Here is a 20,908-nt window from a genome sequence, read left to right as displayed (position 1 = left end):
AAGTAACTGACATTTAATTCAAAACAATTAGGCCTATTAGGTTATCTTTGCAGACCACAATGACTGATTGGACACAGGGAACTTAAATAACAACCAGAAAATTCAGAACTAACAAGGAACTTCAGAATTGCAGATGAACAATCCCCCCCCCCGACCACAGAAACAAGGGATCATCTGACACCATGTGGATAAATGCTGTAATTACAGTCTGTGAGTGCACAGTCAGTACACAAACAAAGGCTATCTGCTAACTATCTGCTATTGATTTAGAAAATGTAGCCTAACATAAAAATATTTTTGCAATGCAACCATTAAAAAAAATAGGTTTCTCACACATTCGAATATTTCTATGTCTATTACTGTGTCTAAACTACGCACCCTGCAGTTCCTTGTACAATCACGTGAGGGCAGTGTTGTAATTTGTTTTTAAACCTAACCTTGTACCCACTGTACTGGCAAGACTCTTTGAACATAAATTGTTTTGTTACAGTTGCTGTAGTATATATATATATATATATATATATATATATATATATATATATAATGATTCAATTTGGGTGTAATAATAAAAAATAAAGTTGTCTTCGAAGAGGGAGAGGTGGACCATAAAAACAAAAGTGTGTTTTTTTTTCATTTTCCTTTCCTTTTTTACATGTTTATATATTACATGATACTATTTGTCACTATATTGTTATTTGTTATGACATCACTCACTGAAATAAATGTATTTTGAAATGTATTTACAAAAACAAGAGGAGGACAACTTTTTTATTATTATTACATAACAAATTAAATCTTTAATACGCTTTCGACAAAGTCAACATCATTAGAAAGTTACTCTAAATGAAAATAAAAAATATGAAATAAATTCAGGAGTTCAGGAGTGTCTGACTGTCTGTGTGTCAGAAGAGACTCTAGTCTAGACAGACAGAGCGCTGGCAGGCCAGTCCAGATGCACTCCTACTCTGTTACAAACAGAGGGACAGAGGACAGTTTACTTTTCACTGTGATGGATAGTGTAACTGTTACCATGTAGACCGTCATCACATTCCAGACTCCAAGACTTATCACTAGATCCAAACCGACTATCATCATCACCACCTATTATTAATTAAAACTTTCTTTGTATCATGGAAATCAATGGAGGTTGAATTGGACCTGAAACTTTGCCCAAATATAGAGATGACTGACATCATAGTACTGATGTCATAGACTGGCCACATAAACTATAATATTTCACCTTTCTGAGTTTTCTGCTGAGAGCTGATTTGTCTATTTTGTGCTCTTCTTGAGTATCATCCATCTCTTACAGAAGTGTCATGGCAGGGTGAGGAAAAAAATAGTAAGTTACCACTTAAGCCCCATTTCCAAAATAGTGGATCTATAAGTGAGCTTGTAGATCAACTATATGGGATAGAAAGAGAAAATGTTGGCCTATAATGCCCTGTCCAACATAGGGATACCAGGTTAAGTGGTTATGTACTGTTGTAGACAAGAAAACGCACATCTATAACGTTTCATGGACTGAGATGTACTCAGCGAGCGTTGATCTGAAACCAGACTAAATCAGTAAAACACTAACAGATGGGTGGGTGGCCCATCATAACTTACAGATGGGTGGGCCACGAACACTGGCCGTGATCCAGAAAAGGTTGAAAACCACTGGGCTAAGCAGTTGGAATCTCTACTACAATTTGTTCCTCTCCTCCCTCCTCATTTCCTCCACATCGTCAATCTTCTCTATTTCCATCAGGTTTTTTAAGCCAGGTCTGTTTCATTTCCTCCAAAGCCAACATCAGTTTGCAATTTAGAACAATTGTTGTAACAACACATTGTTGTAATTAAGTTCAGCTCTCACTACGGGTGCAAATGCAGTGAAGGGAAAGGTCTGTCTTCTCTCTCTCTCCCCTCTCTCTGTCTCTTTCAATTGAATTGCATTTAATTCAGTTCAGTTCAATTCAATAGGCTTTACTGCCATTAGATTTGAGAGTTGTGTTGCCAAAGGACAATTATGATTGTGAATATATCATATTTTGTATTGCTGGCTAGATTAACTGTCTCTGTCCTTATTTGGAATCCCCTGAACATTATAACCCCAGACATTATCTGGATTCTCTACAGAAGATGTGGATGATGAAGAGGGTAGAAATGCCAATCAGTGAGGCTCCCCCGAAGCACAGCTGGACGCCATAGACCAAAGGCCACAGAATGTCCAGCAGTCTCCTCTGAGGGGCCGGAACCCGTTCTATGATCAGATCCAGATCGGACCATGTCAGATCCCTTAATTCTCTTCTCAGGGCCTGCGGGCCTGTACCATCACGGTTCTTTATACCTGATTTGACCACTGGGGAATTAAAAGGTTTGGAACTTTTATTGTAGTCTTCTACATGATGCTTCAGACTCAAGATTCTGTCCTGGTTGATGTTCTTCCCCACCTCCACGGCAATGTCTGTCCTGCCGATTTGTTGCAAGGCACGGGAAAGCCGGTCAATGAAGGTCAGCTTCTTCTTCTTCTGAATAAAGTCTGTCAGAGCATCCCGGCACTGACGCTCCTTGTCTGCAGGATCAGTAGTAATTCTCATGACGCGGGGGTTGAGGTCTAGCTTGTTTCTCTCCGGTGACAGGTGGTCTAAATGCCGGAATATGTCCTCCCTCTCTGCAGCATCAGTGGCATCTCTCCTGACTTGAATTGACTGTATCGACCTTTGACTTGTATTGCCTTTGCTTGTATTGAGTATGTTTTTCTCTGGTGACAGTCGGTCCAAACGCTCAAATATGTTCTCCTCCTCGTGGGAGAGGGCCCACAGGAGGTCTTTGCACTCCCTAGATGTCAGCATCTCCACCAGACGCTCCACCTGGTGTACATCAATGACATCTGCCACAGTGCCCACGCCAAAGCTTTTACTTTGGAGTAAAATGATGGAGAAAACGATGAGAAGATTCCAAACCCTCATGTTCGGGCATATATTTGTTTGTTTCTCTCTCGATCTCATTGTGTCTCCTCCCCTATCTTCTATTATACTACTGGTCCTACTAATGAAGTGGACGTGTAAACGAATCTTCACAGCTTAAATAGACCGACCAGAGGGCAACGTCACAAACAACACATCCACACATTATCTCTATAATAAAGTTGAAGTTGTTTTTCTGGACACGCCTGACATCACAGTGCTGATGACTCTCCCAAGTTGGTGCGTCACAGCTGCCCGCTCGCTGTACATCATAAGTCTGGCCTCCGACAGCTGCACTGACGTCCAGTCATGTACTCACATGTTTTACTTGATTAAAAGTATCAATACTGCTATGTAGAAATACTCTGTTATAAGTACAATTCCAGTATTCAAAATGTACTTCAGTAAAAGAATAAAAAAAGTATTGGCATCAAAATGTACTTAAAGTACCAAAAGCAGTTCACACGTTGAAAATGTATAAACATCTTTTGAAAATAGAAGATCTACAAGCTCACAATGCGTCGCATTCGAGCTTGTAGATCGGCTATTTTCAAATGGCTGAATATAGGGCTGAAGTGGTTCATGTATGTTATTGTTTTGTGATAATAATCTAAATCTGCAAAGTAACTAGTAATAACTAAAGCTGTCAAATAATTGTAGGGGAGTAAAAAGTACAATAGATGTAGAAGTAGAAGTAAAAGTATTGAAAATTGGAAATACTGAAGAAAGTAAAAAATACCTCAAAGTTGTACTTAAGTAGGCCTACAGTACCTGTGTAAATGTACTTAGTTACTTTACACCACTGCTGGTGTCCCTATTATGTTCTGCATCACAGACACAGTGTTGTGTCCATTCTTGTTGGCTCAAATTGGGTCTAACCTAACAAGACAGGCCAAATAACGGCGTGGCTTCCATGTGGATCTCGGACTTCATATAGCCTATGACCTTGGTCATCTATACTATGACGTCAGTAGTATGATGATGTATACGTCATCTCTATATTTGGGCAAAGTTTTAGCCCAATCCGACCTCCATTGACTCCCAGTAGGCCTATAAAAGATAATGTTTCAAAAACAGTATGTGAAAAATATTGTGGGTATTTACTTCCTTGCACAAGAAATTTGGAACTGATCGGTCCAGTGGTTTGTGAGATTAGAGTCGGGACGCGATATTGTTTTCTGTGACAAAGAAATGCAGACGCACAGACTGAGGATATCACCAGTGCACTATTTAGAGAATATTGATCATATTCAGGATAGTAACAATATATTTGTTTGTTACTTATTTGTTGTAATATTTGGCAGCAAAAGTAAGAGAACAGCTAGCTGTGTGTTGCTTTGACTGACTCCCAAAATGATAACCGTAGAGTAGACTACTTCAGAGTTCAGACCACTCGTTCCGGTCCAGTATTGTATGATACAGTAGTAGTATTTATGGTCACAGGACAATGGACATTGATGGAAGTTTTCTATACACAGAACCCCTCTGATGATTTAGACTATCCCATAGCCCAGAGGGACGGTGGCACCTCCAGCTGGTTCTGGTCCCAAATAATTGGCAAAACACTACAATTTTAATGATAATATAACATCTAAAAAAGTTACACAACAAATGTCATGGTATTTTTGGGCGGTGAAACCGCCCCTATAAGTGAGGTTTGGATATTTGTACAACTAATCCTGCGCTGTGATTGGCCAAAAATGTACAAAAAGGTTTGGATATTTGTACAACAAACCCTGCACCGTGATTGGCCAATCACAGTCTATTCAGGACTGTGATTGGCCAGTGTCACATGACACATGTGCATAGCCCTATATAAGAAACCATAACTTCGTTTTTTTAAAGTTATGGTTTCTTCCATCATAAAGAGTGTTTCAATAAATGTATTTATTTTTTGTACATGATTGGTTGACTCCATTCAGTATTGTGATTAGCTAGCAAGACACCGCCCACTTCACACAGGGTGTGATTTTTTCCTTAAAACCTTGAAAAGTGAGTTTTCATTGAGATATCACTAAGTAGGAATTTAAAGTATACTACGTTAGTTCCATTCATCCAAGCTGGAAGACAATCGATTGGTGATTAAAATAAACATGCTCTGAAAATGCACGTGGCCCACCACTTAAAGGGCAAGACCACTTTGGTAGAGGTTTGGGTTGTGTAGTTACCTTGCCATGATTTTTTTAATGTTTTTTTGGGGGTTTTATGACCTCAATTACACCCAAAAAATCTGAACTTTGAACATTCAGTGGATTTTCTGTGGTCTGGGGTTTTCTGAATAATTAGGCTGAAAAGTAATCTGAGCTTGGCCCTTCGACAGTGAGGTCACAGTCGATTAATCCTGCCCACTCTCCTCCTCGCCCCTCCCCTTCCCTATCCTTTCCTTTGGGGGGGGCGGAGCAGAGGCGATGATTGACAGGCAAAATCCCTCACCAGCGACACCCGCAGGCAAAGATTTCTTTTTTCATTGCAGTTGAAAAGGCTTTAGAAATGTGAGACAAAAACACCTACAGTGAATCACTGGAGTGGAATTTTCAGTTAAAACTTTTTGTACACGTTTGAAGGACCAGGACAAAGACTCTGAATGTGGTGTAAACATGAATGTCATGATACCTTTAAAGTACCAAAAGCAGTTCACACGTTGAAAATGTATAAACATCTTTTGAAAATAGAAGATCTACAAGCTCACAATGCGTCGCATTCGAGCTTGTAGATCGGCTATTTTCAAATGGCTGAATATAGGGCTGAAGTGGTTCATGTATGTTATTGTTTTGTGATAATAATCTAAATCTGCAAAGTAACTAGTAATAACTAAAGCTGTCAAATAATTGTAGGGGAGTAAAAAGTACAACAGATGTAGAAGTAGAAGTAAAAGTATTGAAAATTGGAAATACTGAAGAAAGTAAAAAATACCTCAAAGTTGTACTTAAGTAGGCCTACAGTACCTGAGTAAATGTACTTAGTTACTTTACACCACTGCTGGTGTCCCTATTATGTTCTGCATCACAGACACAGTGTTGTGTCCATTCTTGTTGGCTCAAATTGGGTCTAACCTAACAAGACAGGCCTAATAACGGCGTGGCTTCCATGTGGATCTCGGACTTCATATAGCCTATGACCTTGGTCATCTATACTATGACGTCAGTAGTATGATGATGTATACGTCATCTCTATATTTGGGCAAAGTTTTAGCCCAATCCGACCTCCATTGACTCCCAGTAGGCCTATAAAAGATAATGTTTCAAAAACAGTATGTGAAAAATATTGTGGGTATTTACTTCCTTGCACAAGAAATTTGGAACTGATCGGTCCAGTGGTTTGTGAGATTAGAGTCGGGACGCGATATTGTTTTCTGTGACAAAGAAATGCAGACGCACAGACTGAGGATATCACCAGTGCACTATTTAGAGAATATTGATCATATTCAGGATAGTAACAATATATTTGTTTGTTACTTATTTGTTGTAATATTTGGCAGCAAAAGTAAGAGAACAGCTAGCTGTGTGTTGCTTTGACTGACTCCCAAAATGATAACCGTAGAGTAGACTACTTCAGAGTTCAGACCACTCGTTCCGGTCCAGTATTGTATGATACAGTAGTAGTATTTATGGTCACAGGACAATGGACATTGATGGAAGTTTTCTATACACAGAACCCCTCTGATGATTTAGACTATCCCATAGCCCAGAGGGACGGTGGCACCTCCAGCTGGTTCTGGTCCCAAATAATTGGCAAAACACTACAATTTTAATGATAATATAACATCTAAAAAAGTTACACAACAAATGTCATGGTATTTTTGGGCGGTGAAACCGCCCCTATAAGTGAGGTTTGGATATTTGTACAACTAATCCTGCGCTGTGATTGGCCAAAAATGTACAAAAAGGTTTGGATATTTGTACAACAAACCCTGCACCGTGATTGGCCAATCACAGTCTATTCAGGACTGTGATTGGCCAGTGTCACATGACACATGTGCATAGCCCTATATAAGAAACCATAACTTCGTTTTTTTAAAGTTATGGTTTCTTCCATCATAAAGAGTGTTTCAATAAATGTATTTATTTTTTGTACATGATTGGTTGACTCCATTCAGTATTGTGATTAGCTAGCAAGACACCGCCCACTTCACACAGGGTGTGATTTTTTCCTTAAAACCTTGAAAAGTGAGTTTTCATTGAGATATCACTAAGTAGGAATTCAAAGTATACTACGTTAGTTCCATTCATCCAAGCTGGAAGACAATCGATTGGTGATTAAAATAAACATGCTCTGAAAATGCACGTGGCCCACCACTTAAAGGGCAAGACCACTTTGGTAGAGGTTTGGGTTGTGTAGTTACCTTGCCATGATTTTTTTAATGTTTTTTTGGGGGTTTTATGACCTCAATTACACCCAAAAAATCTGAACTTTGAACATTCAGTGGATTTTCTGTGGTCTGGGGTTTTCTGAATAATTAGGCTGAAAAGTAATCTGAGCTTGGCCCTTCGACAGTGAGGTCACAGTCGATTAATCCTGCCCACTCTCCTCCTCGCCCCTCCCCTTCCCTATCCTTTCCTTTGGGGGGGGCGGAGCAGAGGCGATGATTGACAGGCAAAATCCCTCACCAGCGACACCCGCAGGCAAAGATTTCTTTTTTCATTGCAGTTGAAAAGGCTTTAGAAATGTGAGACAAAAACACCTACAGTGAATCACTGGAGTGGAATTTTCAGTTAAAACTTTTTGTACACGTTTGAAGGACCAGGACAAAGACTCTGAATGTGGTGTAAACATGAATGTCATGATACCTTTAAAGTACCAAAAGCAGTTCACACGTTGAAAATGTATAAACATCTTTTGAAAATAGAAGATCTACAAGCTCACAATGCGTCGCATTCGAGCTTGTAGATCGGCTATTTTCAAATGGCTGAATATAGGGCTGAAGTGGTTCATGTATGTTATTGTTTTGTGATAATAATCTAAATCTGCAAAGTAACTAGTAATAACTAAAGCTGTCAAATAATTGTAGGGGAGTAAAAAGTACAACAGATGTAGAAGTAGAAGTAAAAGTATTGAAAATTGGAAATACTGAAGAAAGTAAAAAATACCTCAAAGTTGTACTTAAGTAGGCCTACAGTACCTGAGTAAATGTACTTAGTTACTTTACACCACTGCTGGTGTCCCTATTATGTTCTGCATCACAGACACAGTGTTGTGTCCATTCTTGTTGGCTCAAATTGGGTCTAACCTAACAAGACAGGCCTAATAACGGCGTGGCTTCCATGTGGATCTCGGACTTCATATAGCCTATGACCTTGGTCATCTATACTATGACGTCAGTAGTATGATGATGTATACGTCATCTCTATATTTGGGCAAAGTTTTAGCCCAATCCGACCTCCATTGACTCCCAGTAGGCCTATAAAAGATAATGTTTCAAAAACAGTATGTGAAAAATATTGTGGGTATTTACTTCCTTGCACAAGAAATTTGGAACTGATCGGTCCAGTGGTTTGTGAGATTAGAGTCGGGACGCGATATTGTTTTCTGTGACAAAGAAATGCAGACGCACAGACTGAGGATATCACCAGTGCACTATTTAGAGAATATTGATCATATTCAGGATAGTAACAATATATTTGTTTGTTACTTATTTGTTGTAATATTTGGCAGCAAAAGTAAGAGAACAGCTAGCTGTGTGTTGCTTTGACTGACTCCCAAAATGATAACCGTAGAGTAGACTACTTCAGAGTTCAGACCACTCGTTCCGGTCCAGTATTGTATGATACAGTAGTAGTATTTATGGTCACAGGACAATGGACATTGATGGAAGTTTTCTATACACAGAACCCCTCTGATGATTTAGACTATCCCATAGCCCAGAGGGACGGTGGCACCTCCAGCTGGTTCTGGTCCCAAATAATTGGCAAAACACTACAATTTTAATGATAATATAACATCTAAAAAAGTTACACAACAAATGTCATGGTATTTTTGGGCGGTGAAACCGCCCCTATAAGTGAGGTTTGGATATTTGTACAACTAATCCTGCGCTGTGATTGGCCAAAAATGTACAAAAAGGTTTGGATATTTGTACAACAAACCCTGCACCGTGATTGGCCAATCACAGTCTATTCAGGACTGTGATTGGCCAGTGTCACATGACACATGTGCATAGCCCTATATAAGAAACCATAACTTCGTTTTTTTAAAGTTATGGTTTCTTCCATCATAAAGAGTGTTTCAATAAATGTATTTATTTTTTGTACATGATTGGTTGACTCCATTCAGTATTGTGATTAGCTAGCAAGACACCGCCCACTTCACACAGGGTGTGATTTTTTCCTTAAAACCTTGAAAAGTGAGTTTTCATTGAGATATCACTAAGTAGGAATTCAAAGTATACTACGTTAGTTCCATTCATCCAAGCTGGAAGACAATCGATTGGTGATTAAAATAAACATGCTCTGAAAATGCACGTGGCCCACCACTTAAAGGGCAAGACCACTTTGGTAGAGGTTTGGGTTGTGTAGTTACCTTGCCATGATGTAACTCCAAAGGTGGACGAGAAATCAAAAATAATTGCTCCATTGATTAGAAATTGATCATTCAAAATATGCCCCTCATTGACTTACATTGTACAGTAAAACAGCTCTCAAATTCACTCTTTTAGCACATAAACAAACGCAAACAAAGTTGATTCAGACAATTTAGAACATCACCAAACCCAGTACTGTTTTCTTTTTAAATAAAAATGTAAATTTCCTGTTGATTTTGCTATTTTTATTAAGAAGAAAACCTGGACTAGATTCGTGGATCCGGATCCGGATCTTCAAATAGTAAAATCAGCAGGAAGTTAACATTTTTATTAAAAGAACAAACAGTACTGGGTTTGGTGATGTTCTATATTGTCTGAATCAGCTTTGTTCGTGTTCGTTTACGTGCTTATAGAGTGACTTTGAGAGCTGTTTTACCGTACAATGTAAGTCTGTACAATGTAAGTCTGTACAATGTAAGCCGCAGGCTGAAAACCCACCTCTTCAGGAAACACTACCCTTCCTCTCTGCCTGACCTACTTGTTGTTAACTAGTTGTACGAACGCTTGTTTTCTATTGCTGTATTGTTTATTGGATTATTGGATTGTTTATTGGATCTTGTTTAGTCGATACACTTATTTGTTTTAGCTCATGCTCATTTGATTTAGCTATTTTGTCTCATCTGTTTAAGGAAATAGGTAGCTGATATATTGCACTTTTACCTTAGCGCTAGGTATACTCTTGGTTGCTTGTTTTTGCAGAAAATGCACTAAAGACTTCTGGTGATTAGTAGTTTTCGTTCCCTACCTATGTTGAATACACTTATTGTAAGTCGCTTTGGATAAAAGCGTCTGCTAAATGACTGTAATGTAATGTAATGTAATGTAAGTCAATGAGGAGCACATTTAGAATTATCAATTTCTAATCAATGGAGCAATTATTTTTGATTTCTTGTCCACATTTGGAGTTACATCATGGCAAGGTAAATACACAACCCAAACCTCTACCAAAGTGGTCTTGCCCTTTAACATGGCAGCCAATTGTGTTAAGTGGTCAGATGAGTGGGCCGCAAACGCTTTTGAGATTTTCAAGTGGGCCCTGATCCAGAAACCACTGCACTAGGCAGCACAAAAATACACTTGGTCTAGAGAAATACACCTGACTTTATTTAAAAAATGTAGTCATGATACAGCATACTGTACATACAATGTGTAAATCTTAACGGCTATTTGCAGACTGCTCCAACAGGAATCGCTCTCTCCACCATTAATCCTTGCTTCAGTGCTTCCATATATATCACAATGAAAGCAACTGTATGTCATGTAATGACTCGTTACCTGCATGTGTTATAGTGTAGCTTATATAATTGCAAGACCATTGAAATGAGATTCTGTGAAATAAAGATGGAATGGCTATTCTGTGTAGGGTACGTCGTCTTCCTACCTCAAGAAATAAATATGTACATTCAAAGGCATCTCTTGGCAATACTTCAATAAAAAATAGAATTATTGTGTTTATCATTTTTGATGATTGCACGTGTTTTGATATTAAGTGTCCTAGTCCAATAGCCTAACAATAATCTTCTTCATAATAAAAGTCCTCTTCCGGCCCTCCAGTGTCAATTAGGTACATGCATGCTTCTAAAGAATCGTAATTCCTCTCCAGTTGTGTTACCCCTTTGATCCTATTTGGCAGTACAGAGTCAAGGAGACGATCATGGCACACACCTGGGGACAGGATATAAACATTAAGCATTATATAGAATAAAGAGTAAGAATGTGTGTATGTACAGGTATGTATTCAAGTAATTAACCAGGGAAGAAATAATCACACTGGTAAAGAAATAAAGAACATGACCTGATAATGATAGGCTATATGAGTGGTTCTCAAAGAGTGGTCCAAGGACCCTCTGGGTTCCTTGATGGGATTCCAAATGGACGATCCCATGTCTGTAACTCTGAGTTTACAAATGGACCCTCACATGTCTGTAACTCTGAGAGTTTACAAATGGACCCTCACAGGTCTGTAACTCTGAGAGTGTACAAATGGACCCTCACATGTCTGTAACTCTGAGAGTGTACAAATGGACCCTCACACGTCTGTAACTCTGAGAGTGTACAAATGGACCCTCACACGTCTGTAACTCTGAGAGTGTACAAATGGACCCTCACACGTCCGTAACTCTGAGAGTGTACAAATGGACCCTCACATGTCTGTAACTCTGAGAGTGTACAAATGGACCCTCACACGTCCGTAACTCTGAGAGTGTACAAATGGACCCTCACATGTCTGTAACTCTGAGAGTGTACAAATGGACCCTCACATGTCTGTAACTCTGAGAGTGTACAAATGGACCCTCACACGTCTGTAACTCTGAGAGTGTACAAATGGACCCTCACACGTCCGTAACTCTGAGAGTGTACAAATGGACCCTCACACGTCCGTAACTCTGAGAGTGTACAAATGGACCCTCACACGTCCGTAACTCTGAGAGTGTACAAATGGACCCTCACACGTCCGTAACTCTGAGAGTGTACAAATGGACCCTCACATGTCTGTAACTCTGAGAGTGTACAAATGGACCCTCACATGTCTGTAACTCTGAGAGTGTACAAATGGACCCTCACATGTCTGTAACTCTGAGAGTGTACAAATGGACCCTCACATGTCTGTAACTCTGAGAGTGTACAAATGGAGTGTGTACGAATGGAACCAAATGGACCCGTAAGGGTCCATTTGGTTCCATTTGTACACTCTCAGGTTATGGTGGTCACTCTCAGGTTATGGGGGTCCTTGAAATTAAATAGTTTGAGAACCACTGGGCTATATGAAACATTATACATTGTTTACAAACAAAGTACTAGAGGGTACTTCAGAGAGACGTGAACATGTCCAAAGTAGTCAGTAGGTGTCCTACCTCCAGAGCTGCAATTCCCAGGGCCACTGCAGCAACAACTACTGTGTTCTCATCGATCAGTTGTTTTAACCTCGGGAAGCAGCCAAGTGTCTGAGGAAATAAACACCAGTTACTATAATCGAATGGCCATCAATTAATCCCAAATGGTTTTGTATCAAACACTGGGTTCTGCAGGCTACTGTTTGCAAATACAGAGACATGGGATAAAAGTGGTGAGAAACTCCATCCAAACTCACTTCGCGCAGTTTTTGATTCACTCTTTTTAAGCTGGTTAAAAAACCCTAGCGTAGACATGTCATAATAGGCGGCCATTCGGTGCCAATTTAAGCAAACATTCAGTGAAAATAGCAGATCTACAAGCTCACAAACACACCATGTTGTGACACTTGTAGATCGGCTATTTTCGGCAAAGAGATTTGGTGTAAAGGGAAAAAAGGAGGGGATCAAGTATAGACCCCTGGAGGTTGAAGGTCTTTTAAAAAAGGCAAATCAATGGAATGAAAAGATCATTTAATGATCATTTGCCATGTTGCACTCTAGATAGAGTAATTAGTGTCAGAGTAGTCTCGTGTAGCCAGATGATCAGAGATCTCCTACTAATACGTCTGGTATCATCTAAATTCAGATAATGGGCTAAGACTGTGTGGTAAAAAAAATCTGAAATATAAAAAATAACAATATCACAGAACCAAAGGAAAGACTTTATGGCGGTCCCTCATATTGGGACGGTATCAAGACTGGTTTTCAAAGCATCAGGCGTAGGTTTGTTAGTGCTGGTATTCTCCATAGTTCAAGCCCATACATTGAATTCAGATTTCCCTAGACACATCAGCGGAGAATAGTCTGGCTACGCGAAACTAGTGTTAGAGGTCATACCGTGTTTAATGCACTGTCAGCCAGTTCTGAGTTACAAACGTCATTCATGTTTGGGCAACACTGCACTGGGAAGGTTTGTGCGTTGCTGTTGTAAAATGGAGAACCGACGAAGTCTGTGTAGTTGTAGAATCCACAGCACTTTAGCTAAAAGGGGCATAAAGACAATTTATTTTCAACAAAGCACTGAAGCCAACATGATGTACTGAGTGAAAAGTAAATGTCAGGTTAAGTTATATCACAGTAATTTAATAATTTGTATAGCGTAACAGTACCGAGTCCATAGTTGAATTCCAGAGCTGTGTGACGTCTGGACTGCTCCCATAATCTTTTTTGATGCTCTTCACTACTTGTTCTCCCAGCGTTTTAAGCAAATCCTCTGCCTGAAATGTAAAGTGCAGAATTCTGTTTTTGAATCCAGTTGTGAGTATGCTGTGTTATAATGTTCACTTTTCAAAGAAACAAACAAAACAAAAGTGTGTGTGTGTGTGTGTGTGTGTGTGTGTGTGTGTGTGTGTGTGTGTGTGTGTGTGTGTGTGTGTGTGTGTGTGTGTGTGTGTGTGTGTGTGTGTGTGTGTGTGTGTGTGTGTAAATATAAAATATAAAATATAAAATATTAAATATTAAAATAATTTCATAAGATTATTGTGCCAGTTTAACCATTTTCAGTGTAATTATTGTCAAAATTCTTCAAAATATTTTTTAAAAAAGTTTCTAAACAAAAATAGATCACGGTCACAGCATTACAAAGCTATTTAGGGCTTCTTGGCATGGAAATGTTTGGGGATGCCGGTCTAATGACTTACCAATGGTTTGAAAACCAGGACTATCACTGCTCCAGCCACCTCTGCTATGAACACCACCAACACTATGACAAAGAACTAGGGGCAAGATAAGGAAGAAGAGTGAAAAAGCATGACTTTAAGAATACCATAGAACACAATGTATGGTTAATACAGATGTAACACACTCCCCTCAACAACAGGACCCTCTATCTATATTAAGATGTTCATAGCAATTGACTTAACAGTCCAACCCTACTTTGTGTAGCACCCTTGGTTCATCATGCCATACAAAGTAGAGTTGAAATCAGGTAAGTGCAAGGTAAGTGATCTGGCTGTACAATCAAGATTAAACAATCACACAAATTCTGTCTAGGGAATACAATTTTGCACATGCCTAGGCGTAGATTATTCTTTTAAAGTCAACAATCCATGGGATCTACTATTTTAAGTAAAAGTTCATGATGCAAAAGATAACATTCATAATCCCCCGAGCTGCTTAGTTTCTTCTTAAACCTTTGGCCAGAAACCTCGGAGTAAGTTTTGACTAGGCCCTATCTTTTGAGGAACAAGTTGTCATATCCTGTTTTCATCAACTGTGTGATCTCTAAGATCTAACCTCTTCTCATACAGTACTTCTAAGAGAATGTTAAGCTTTTATTTCCTTTTTGAACTTTGAACTTCATACCAGCAGTACGGTCATAGAGGAAAGGTATGTTGACTGACAATTTCTTTTGGAACAAGTCCCAACAACATTTAGCTGCTTGTACTTGTATACGTTCTTAGTGACCAATAAAACCTTGTCGATTCTTGACGTGGCCTCTGTTGCCCCTCAACTTTGGAACAGCAAACAAAATAGAAAGACAAATGTTCAAATCCTTGCTTTGTCATTCTTATTTGTGTTTTTAATTACATAAACTTTTATTGACTCACTGCTTTGATTGACTTATATGTTTTTAACCATATTTGTACCTTATTATTTTTCATCTTGCTCTCATACGATTGCATCTTGTTCAGAGTCACTTTGGTAACTCCACGCTTTGAAAAGTGCTATATGAATTTCCTTTATTTAATTAATTAATTAATTAATGAAACAAACTATTAACCCATTAAGACCTGAGGCGATTCTTAAAAATGTTTTCTAAATCCTAAGTTTTTTGAAAAAAAATTGAAAAAACAAATTTCACGATTTTTCAAAAATAGCAGATCTACAAGCTCATAGCGCGGCACTCGGTGCCGCGCTATGAGCTTGTATATCTGCTATTTTTGAATAGCCAAAGAAATCTAAAGTGACACAGATGCGTTCCAGGTATCAATGGGTTAATATGAGGCATCCTACCATGAGCAGCATACACCTGCTTTCTTTAATAGCTCCACAACAGCCCAGGAAGCCAATAATGAGCAGGACGGCTCCCACAGCGATCAGCAGGTAGCCCACGTTCAGGATCTGATTGATTTCTGACGGCGCATCGTCGATTTGATCCAGGAAGCCGAGGATGGAGCTACTGTCCACCTTCACCCAGATACCCACACCCAGGATGGCAGCACCTGCCACCTGGGGGTACACAATGGGGGAAATAGGAGGGAAGAGGCAGATGAGGTGAAGAAGGTGGAGAAATGTATTCCTCAATGAGGAAGAGATAAATTGCTCTCTAAAGCTGCAAAGTCACTGTCAGTATTCAGTTGTATTTTCAAAGAAATACAGCAGGTCTTCTGGACTTTGTGTATCCACATGCAGATCATAATTCTTATCTTGCAAACCGTTATAACCTCTCTTACATTTTAGTCAGTATAGGCAATGTAAAATGTTCCACTCATTTCTGCGTCATAAACTAATTGTCTGTTCACAGAAAAGTACATCTTTGTGGTGCGGTTGCATATTACCACAATCTTTCCACAGTTCAACTCACTTAATGTGTACATCGTCATAAGAAGCCTATATGACACGTTTTTATGGCAACCACGACTGCACCATCATTATTATGAATTAGTTTGACACCCAAATGTTGCACACTTACAAAGATAATGCCATTGAAGGCAAACATCATGGCTTTGAGGAATGCAAAGCACGCCATCATCTGAAGCTGGCTCTACCTATAAAACAAAGAGAAAATGTGGTGTTTCTTTTAAGTGTGACATTGGTCAAACTATCAGAGAGCAGAGCTGTGAGTTACTAAACTGAAAACAATATTCGTTTAAAGCATTGTTATAGTCTACACTGTAAAATCCTAAGTGTTAATTTCACTCTGAGTACAAATTTAACCAAATGGAAATGAACACTTTTACTTTTACTGTGTATTTTATCCCAATACTTTTATAAGGCACATCATTTAATTTTCAAGTCTTATACACACCCCAGGATCTGTCCTTAATAAACATTTTCTCATATCAACAGCAGCCATTTTAACCAACATTTGACATTAAGTGATATGTGTAAACAGCAGGCTATCAGTCACCTTATATAAGACCTTGTATAAGAGTGTGAACTTGCTGTCAATTTAGTTGTTTCTTGGCAGGTTTTGTTCAGTACGTCACGCTGGGCTCCAGATGAAGTCACAAATTAACAGAGTGAGGCCCATGTAATAAAGATGCTGTATGGGGACTTTGTAAAACATGCACTTTGTCAAGACAGTGGAGAGGTGGGGGAACAAAGCACCTGCCACTTTCCCAAGCTCTCCTATACCCCTTTTCACCTCACACACTTATAGTTCTCAAACAGTCATGAGAGTGCCCTTGCTTTTTCTCTTCCCCTCTGGTGACATTTGCTTTATGCAGTCCACCTCTCTCTCTGTGTCCTGGGTGAGTGGTTTGTTTGTTTTAGAATTAAGTCACACACACAGGCAAATAAGCTAGGCCACAGCATTTTCATGAAAATGGATAACTAAACAAATAAAAGGAGGGGTTAGTGGTATCCAAATAGGCGAACGAAAGAACCTCGCAGGTTACAGACCAACCCTGGCAAAATATAGCTTTTGTAACAGCTTGACTTACTTTCATCAGACTTGAAAACATTACTGATTCATTAAAGGGGTAAAGAAGGTGTTTCTTGATTGGGTAGGTCTATAAACTATTGTCACAGATCACATCAAGAGGACCAAAACAAAGGCTCGGGAGTCTCCATTTCCATACAGAACTCCATGGCCGGCTAGCCAACACATTTCCCCCAACAGTGTCAGGACAGTAGTTTTAGTAGAATTATATAGTCCTTCAGCAGCAATCAGGGGCAGATTACGATGCAATCTGCAATTAACTACCTCTGCTAACACTCATGTACAGTAGGAAAACAAACACACGCACGCATGCACGCACACACGCACACACGGGTAGCTATTGCAGGTTTATGACTTGCACCTGTTGTTTGTGTAAATGCGTCATAACACCATACTTTGTTTTATAAACCATTTGATTTTGTTACACCTTGTTCCTCACTATGTTGAAGTCTGTTTGTGAGCGTGTGTGTGTGTGTGTGTGTGTGTGTGTGTGTGTGTGTGTGTGTGTGTGTGTGTGTGTGTGTGTGTGTGTGTGTGTGCGCGCGCGCGTGGGTGCGCATGTTTGCACGCACGTATAGTCCTCCAAAATGGAAAACAGTGCCCTTTGTCTACTGTGACAAAACAAGCAAATTGTTATTCCAAACAACAATGACCAAGCAAATAACCCTATTGTGTATTGCAACGGGTCGCGTTGTGAGGATGGATTGGGATGGCTCTGACTTCACATTCATACTGCACATTGTGCTTGCCTTTTTAGTCAGTCTTATAAGGTATGATGATAGTAGAAATGTTATTACAACATTCCCCAAATATTCACTCATACCAGTATGTTCAGTTCTGAAATACAGGAAGTGGCTTTTGAGTGCAATTAACAAGAGGATGTCATAATGTCAGAGTAAAGCTGGCTAACATCAAGTTAATCATACATGTGGGGCCAGAGGACAGGGTGTCCTTGGAAACATAATGAGACTTGAGGGAAATCGCTCTTCTCTTCGTTATCTTCCCACAGTATTTGCCACTTCCTTATGGTCATTTTTCAGCAGGTATTTTACTCTAACATTGAGTAGTCAGCCCGGTGATTTATTAACAGGCTAGACTAGAGTCACATGCAAATGACAAACATCATTTCCTAGCAACCTGCAAGTAGACCCATAATCCACTTACATAGATTAGCCTGAAAAGCACCTATTACAAACTGATATTAATGATGGCAGTTACTGTCACTTCCTCATCCTAAATTACATATTTAAAAAGGAATATGAAAGATTGCGTGTGTCTGGAGCTTTAATGCAAATTAGCACACCTTATAAAATTCAAATTATGTTATAATACACCACTGAACCACCTGTGAGCATTTGAACATTTGTTTTGTGTTGATGAAGGCTGTAATTAGATAATTGAGCACAGGTATTATTTTATTTATCAATATTTGTGTTGTTATATGATTGAATTACCCGACATTCCAGTTTAGAATACTTGATCTCATACTGCTATGTGTCATTTAGTGTTCAGAAAACAAAACATTAAAATGCTTGATGTTTTCAGTGTGTTGTTTTGTAACCTCCTGTATAAGCTTTTAAATCTTGTTCTCAGTATACCTTTTTTTTCTTATACATGTTTTGGAAAATAATGACCATATTCATTCATAGTTGTTTGAAGATGCTGTTATTAGATGACGTAACTTAATTACATTCGTAATTTTGAACAACATTGCTCATCTCTAAGACAGCAAATGTTTCTCTGAGACATGCAATAATTGCAAGTTTGAAAAACAAGGTAAATAACATTGAATTAATAACACACACAAAGCGACAAAGCCTCTAAATGTCCTTTCGGACTGACCCAACTTCCATCAAAACATGAGACAAATCTCAAAGGATGCCATTGAGGGGAATAATTGGTGGCTGGAGCCAAGATCTCAGGAGGGACACAAAGGATCATTGTGGGATCTCTCCCTATGTTGCCACGGCACCTGATTTCACTGGGAAATAAGCATTTGCCTACAACAACAACACCACAACACTCGCAAATGAACATGCTACTTCTTGGTGATGGCTTTGAATTAGTAAGTCCCAGTTCAAGTCAAGTGAGCCCTTCTAAATCTGTTCAGTACTGTACCTTTTTCAGATGAGAAGTTCCAAAAAGTAAGGTGGTCAGAGGGTGAGGAGGGATGTTTGAGTTCAGTTAGTCTTCACTCAGATGATGGAGGCTGCTGCTTGTGCAGGGCGAGTGTCAACAGGAGTAGACTGCTGAGGCTCCCTGTAGCTGTTTTTCCTGTGTCCTCTAAAAACTCTTGGTGTCTCTCTCTCCCCGCTGCTCACTCTGGGAGATGAGTGTGAATGGGTTTTTCTCTTGTCAGCTTTCTGGTCTTATTTTAAGGCTGCCAGTTTGTTATACTGTAAGTGAGGGGAGGGGCAGGATGAGAGGAACAGGTGGGCGTGACCTATGAAGCCAAGTTGTTCAGCTCACCATGGCTCCAGAACAGAGCCATACCCACCTGAGGGGAAAGAAGGCACCACACACACACGCACGCACGCACGCACGCACGCACGCACGCACGCACGCACGCACGCACGCACGCACGCACGCACGCACGCACACACACACACACACACACACACACACACACACACACACACACACACACACACACACACACACACACACACACACACACACACACACTTACACGCACACACAGAGCATCTTTGTATCGAGGTGAGAATTTAGAGATGGTGCAAATACAAATGGTATTGTGCAAAAATGGTGCAAAAAAAACATTACAAGGCAATGCTCACACACGTACACACATGCGCGCGCACGCACACACGCACGCACACGCACACACACACACACACACACACACACACACACACACACACACACACACACACACACACACACACACACAGCCTTTGTATCAACGTGTGAATTGATTGAAATGTTTTCTCATGCCAATAAAGCTCATTTGAATTGAATTGGATTGAATTTAAATCCACCCCCCCCCATCTCCCCTCACACACACACACACACACACACACACACACACACACACACACACACACACACACACACACACACACACACACACATACACACACACACACACACACATACACGTATACTGAAATCACAACAGCCGTTAAGCTGAACAGATCAGAAACTGGGTTGTCAGCAACAATAAGTATGTCATTGTACGTCATTGTTGGTTTGGACTTTGACCTCATATTATACTGTACAGCGTGACAGAGAACATATTAAACTTTCACAACCTTTTCATGCAGATGACAGAACACTGTGTAACAACTGGAACGGAAATCACCTGGAATACAAGGAAGCCCTTAGAATGATTACTAGTGAAATAGTATGATAATCAGTAACACACTAATAAAATCTCTCTGCCAGGAGGCATGCCCCAGTAATAACAGTGATGTAGGTATTGCAGTTCAATTTCTACCTATGGCCAATGTAGCACAACACCTGATTACCAGTTGTACATCGTCTCTGTCTTCCTCTCTCTCTCCTTAATACACATTGTCTACCTCTCTCTATCTGGGGCATGCGATGATACTGTTTTGGGGTTGAGCATGAGTGTGAAACATCACACATACCATTCAATAAAAGGTTGTGATTTGACGTGTCAGATTTTTGCTATGCTAGGTTTTTGCTGGCCCACACTGGGCACCATGCATGCCCTAAATTGACACTGCAATTGCAACTCATCTGGGATTAGTTCCGCATATACTGTAGGACAAATTGTAAAACATAGTTTTACAATTTAGACAAATCGAAACTTTACTTGCTGTCATGAGTTGAGACTGTATGGGGGCGGGGTATACATTTGTGCTAATGCAGCAGCATGACGTACTGTACATGTCTG

The 20,908-nt window shown here is 39.7% G+C and overlaps 2 protein-coding genes across 2 annotated transcripts in view; one reads left to right on the top strand and one right to left on the bottom strand.

Annotated features, from left to right (window-relative positions):
- Positions 1-20,908, top strand: part of LOC308099243 (uncharacterized protein) — a 355,975-nt gene that overhangs the window by 120,625 nt on the left and 214,442 nt on the right. The window lies entirely within an intron of this gene.
- On the bottom strand, positions 10,652-19,372 carry tspan34b (tetraspanin 34b). The gene is made up of 8 exons (XM_080447937.1): positions 19,147-19,372; positions 16,057-16,132; positions 15,378-15,593; positions 14,063-14,137; positions 13,532-13,639; positions 13,260-13,403; positions 12,384-12,473; positions 10,652-11,193 (listed from the first exon to the last, which is right to left on the bottom strand). The coding sequence occupies exons 2-8, from the start codon at positions 16,114-16,116 to the stop codon at positions 11,137-11,139; spliced, it is 750 nt and encodes a 249-aa protein (XP_080304063.1). The 5' UTR covers positions 16,117-16,132; positions 19,147-19,372; the 3' UTR covers positions 10,652-11,136.

The sequence above is a fragment of the Gymnoscopelus braueri genome, assembly GCF_963280865.1.
Source record: "Gymnoscopelus braueri genome assembly, chromosome: 13".
Taxonomy (NCBI): Eukaryota; Metazoa; Chordata; class Actinopteri; order Myctophiformes; family Myctophidae; genus Gymnoscopelus; species Gymnoscopelus braueri.
The sequence above is the reverse complement of the archived record's forward strand: the minus strand, read 5'-3'. Positions and strand labels throughout refer to the sequence as shown.

Bases quoted from the DNA above. Each gene is read 5' to 3' on its own strand.
- tspan34b (XM_080447937.1), bottom strand. From the start codon at position 16,116: ATGATGGCGTGCTTTGCATTCCTCAAAGCCATGATGTTTGCCTTCAAT. The intron at 13,404-13,531 runs GTACTGTTACGC...TGCCCCTTTTAG, and splicing joins GGAATTCAACTATGGACTCG to CTAAAGTGCTGTGGATTCTA. The intron at 11,194-12,383 runs GTAGGACACCTA...TCCTGTCCCCAG, and splicing joins TGGGAATTGCAGCTCTGGAG to GTGTGTGCCATGATCGTCTC.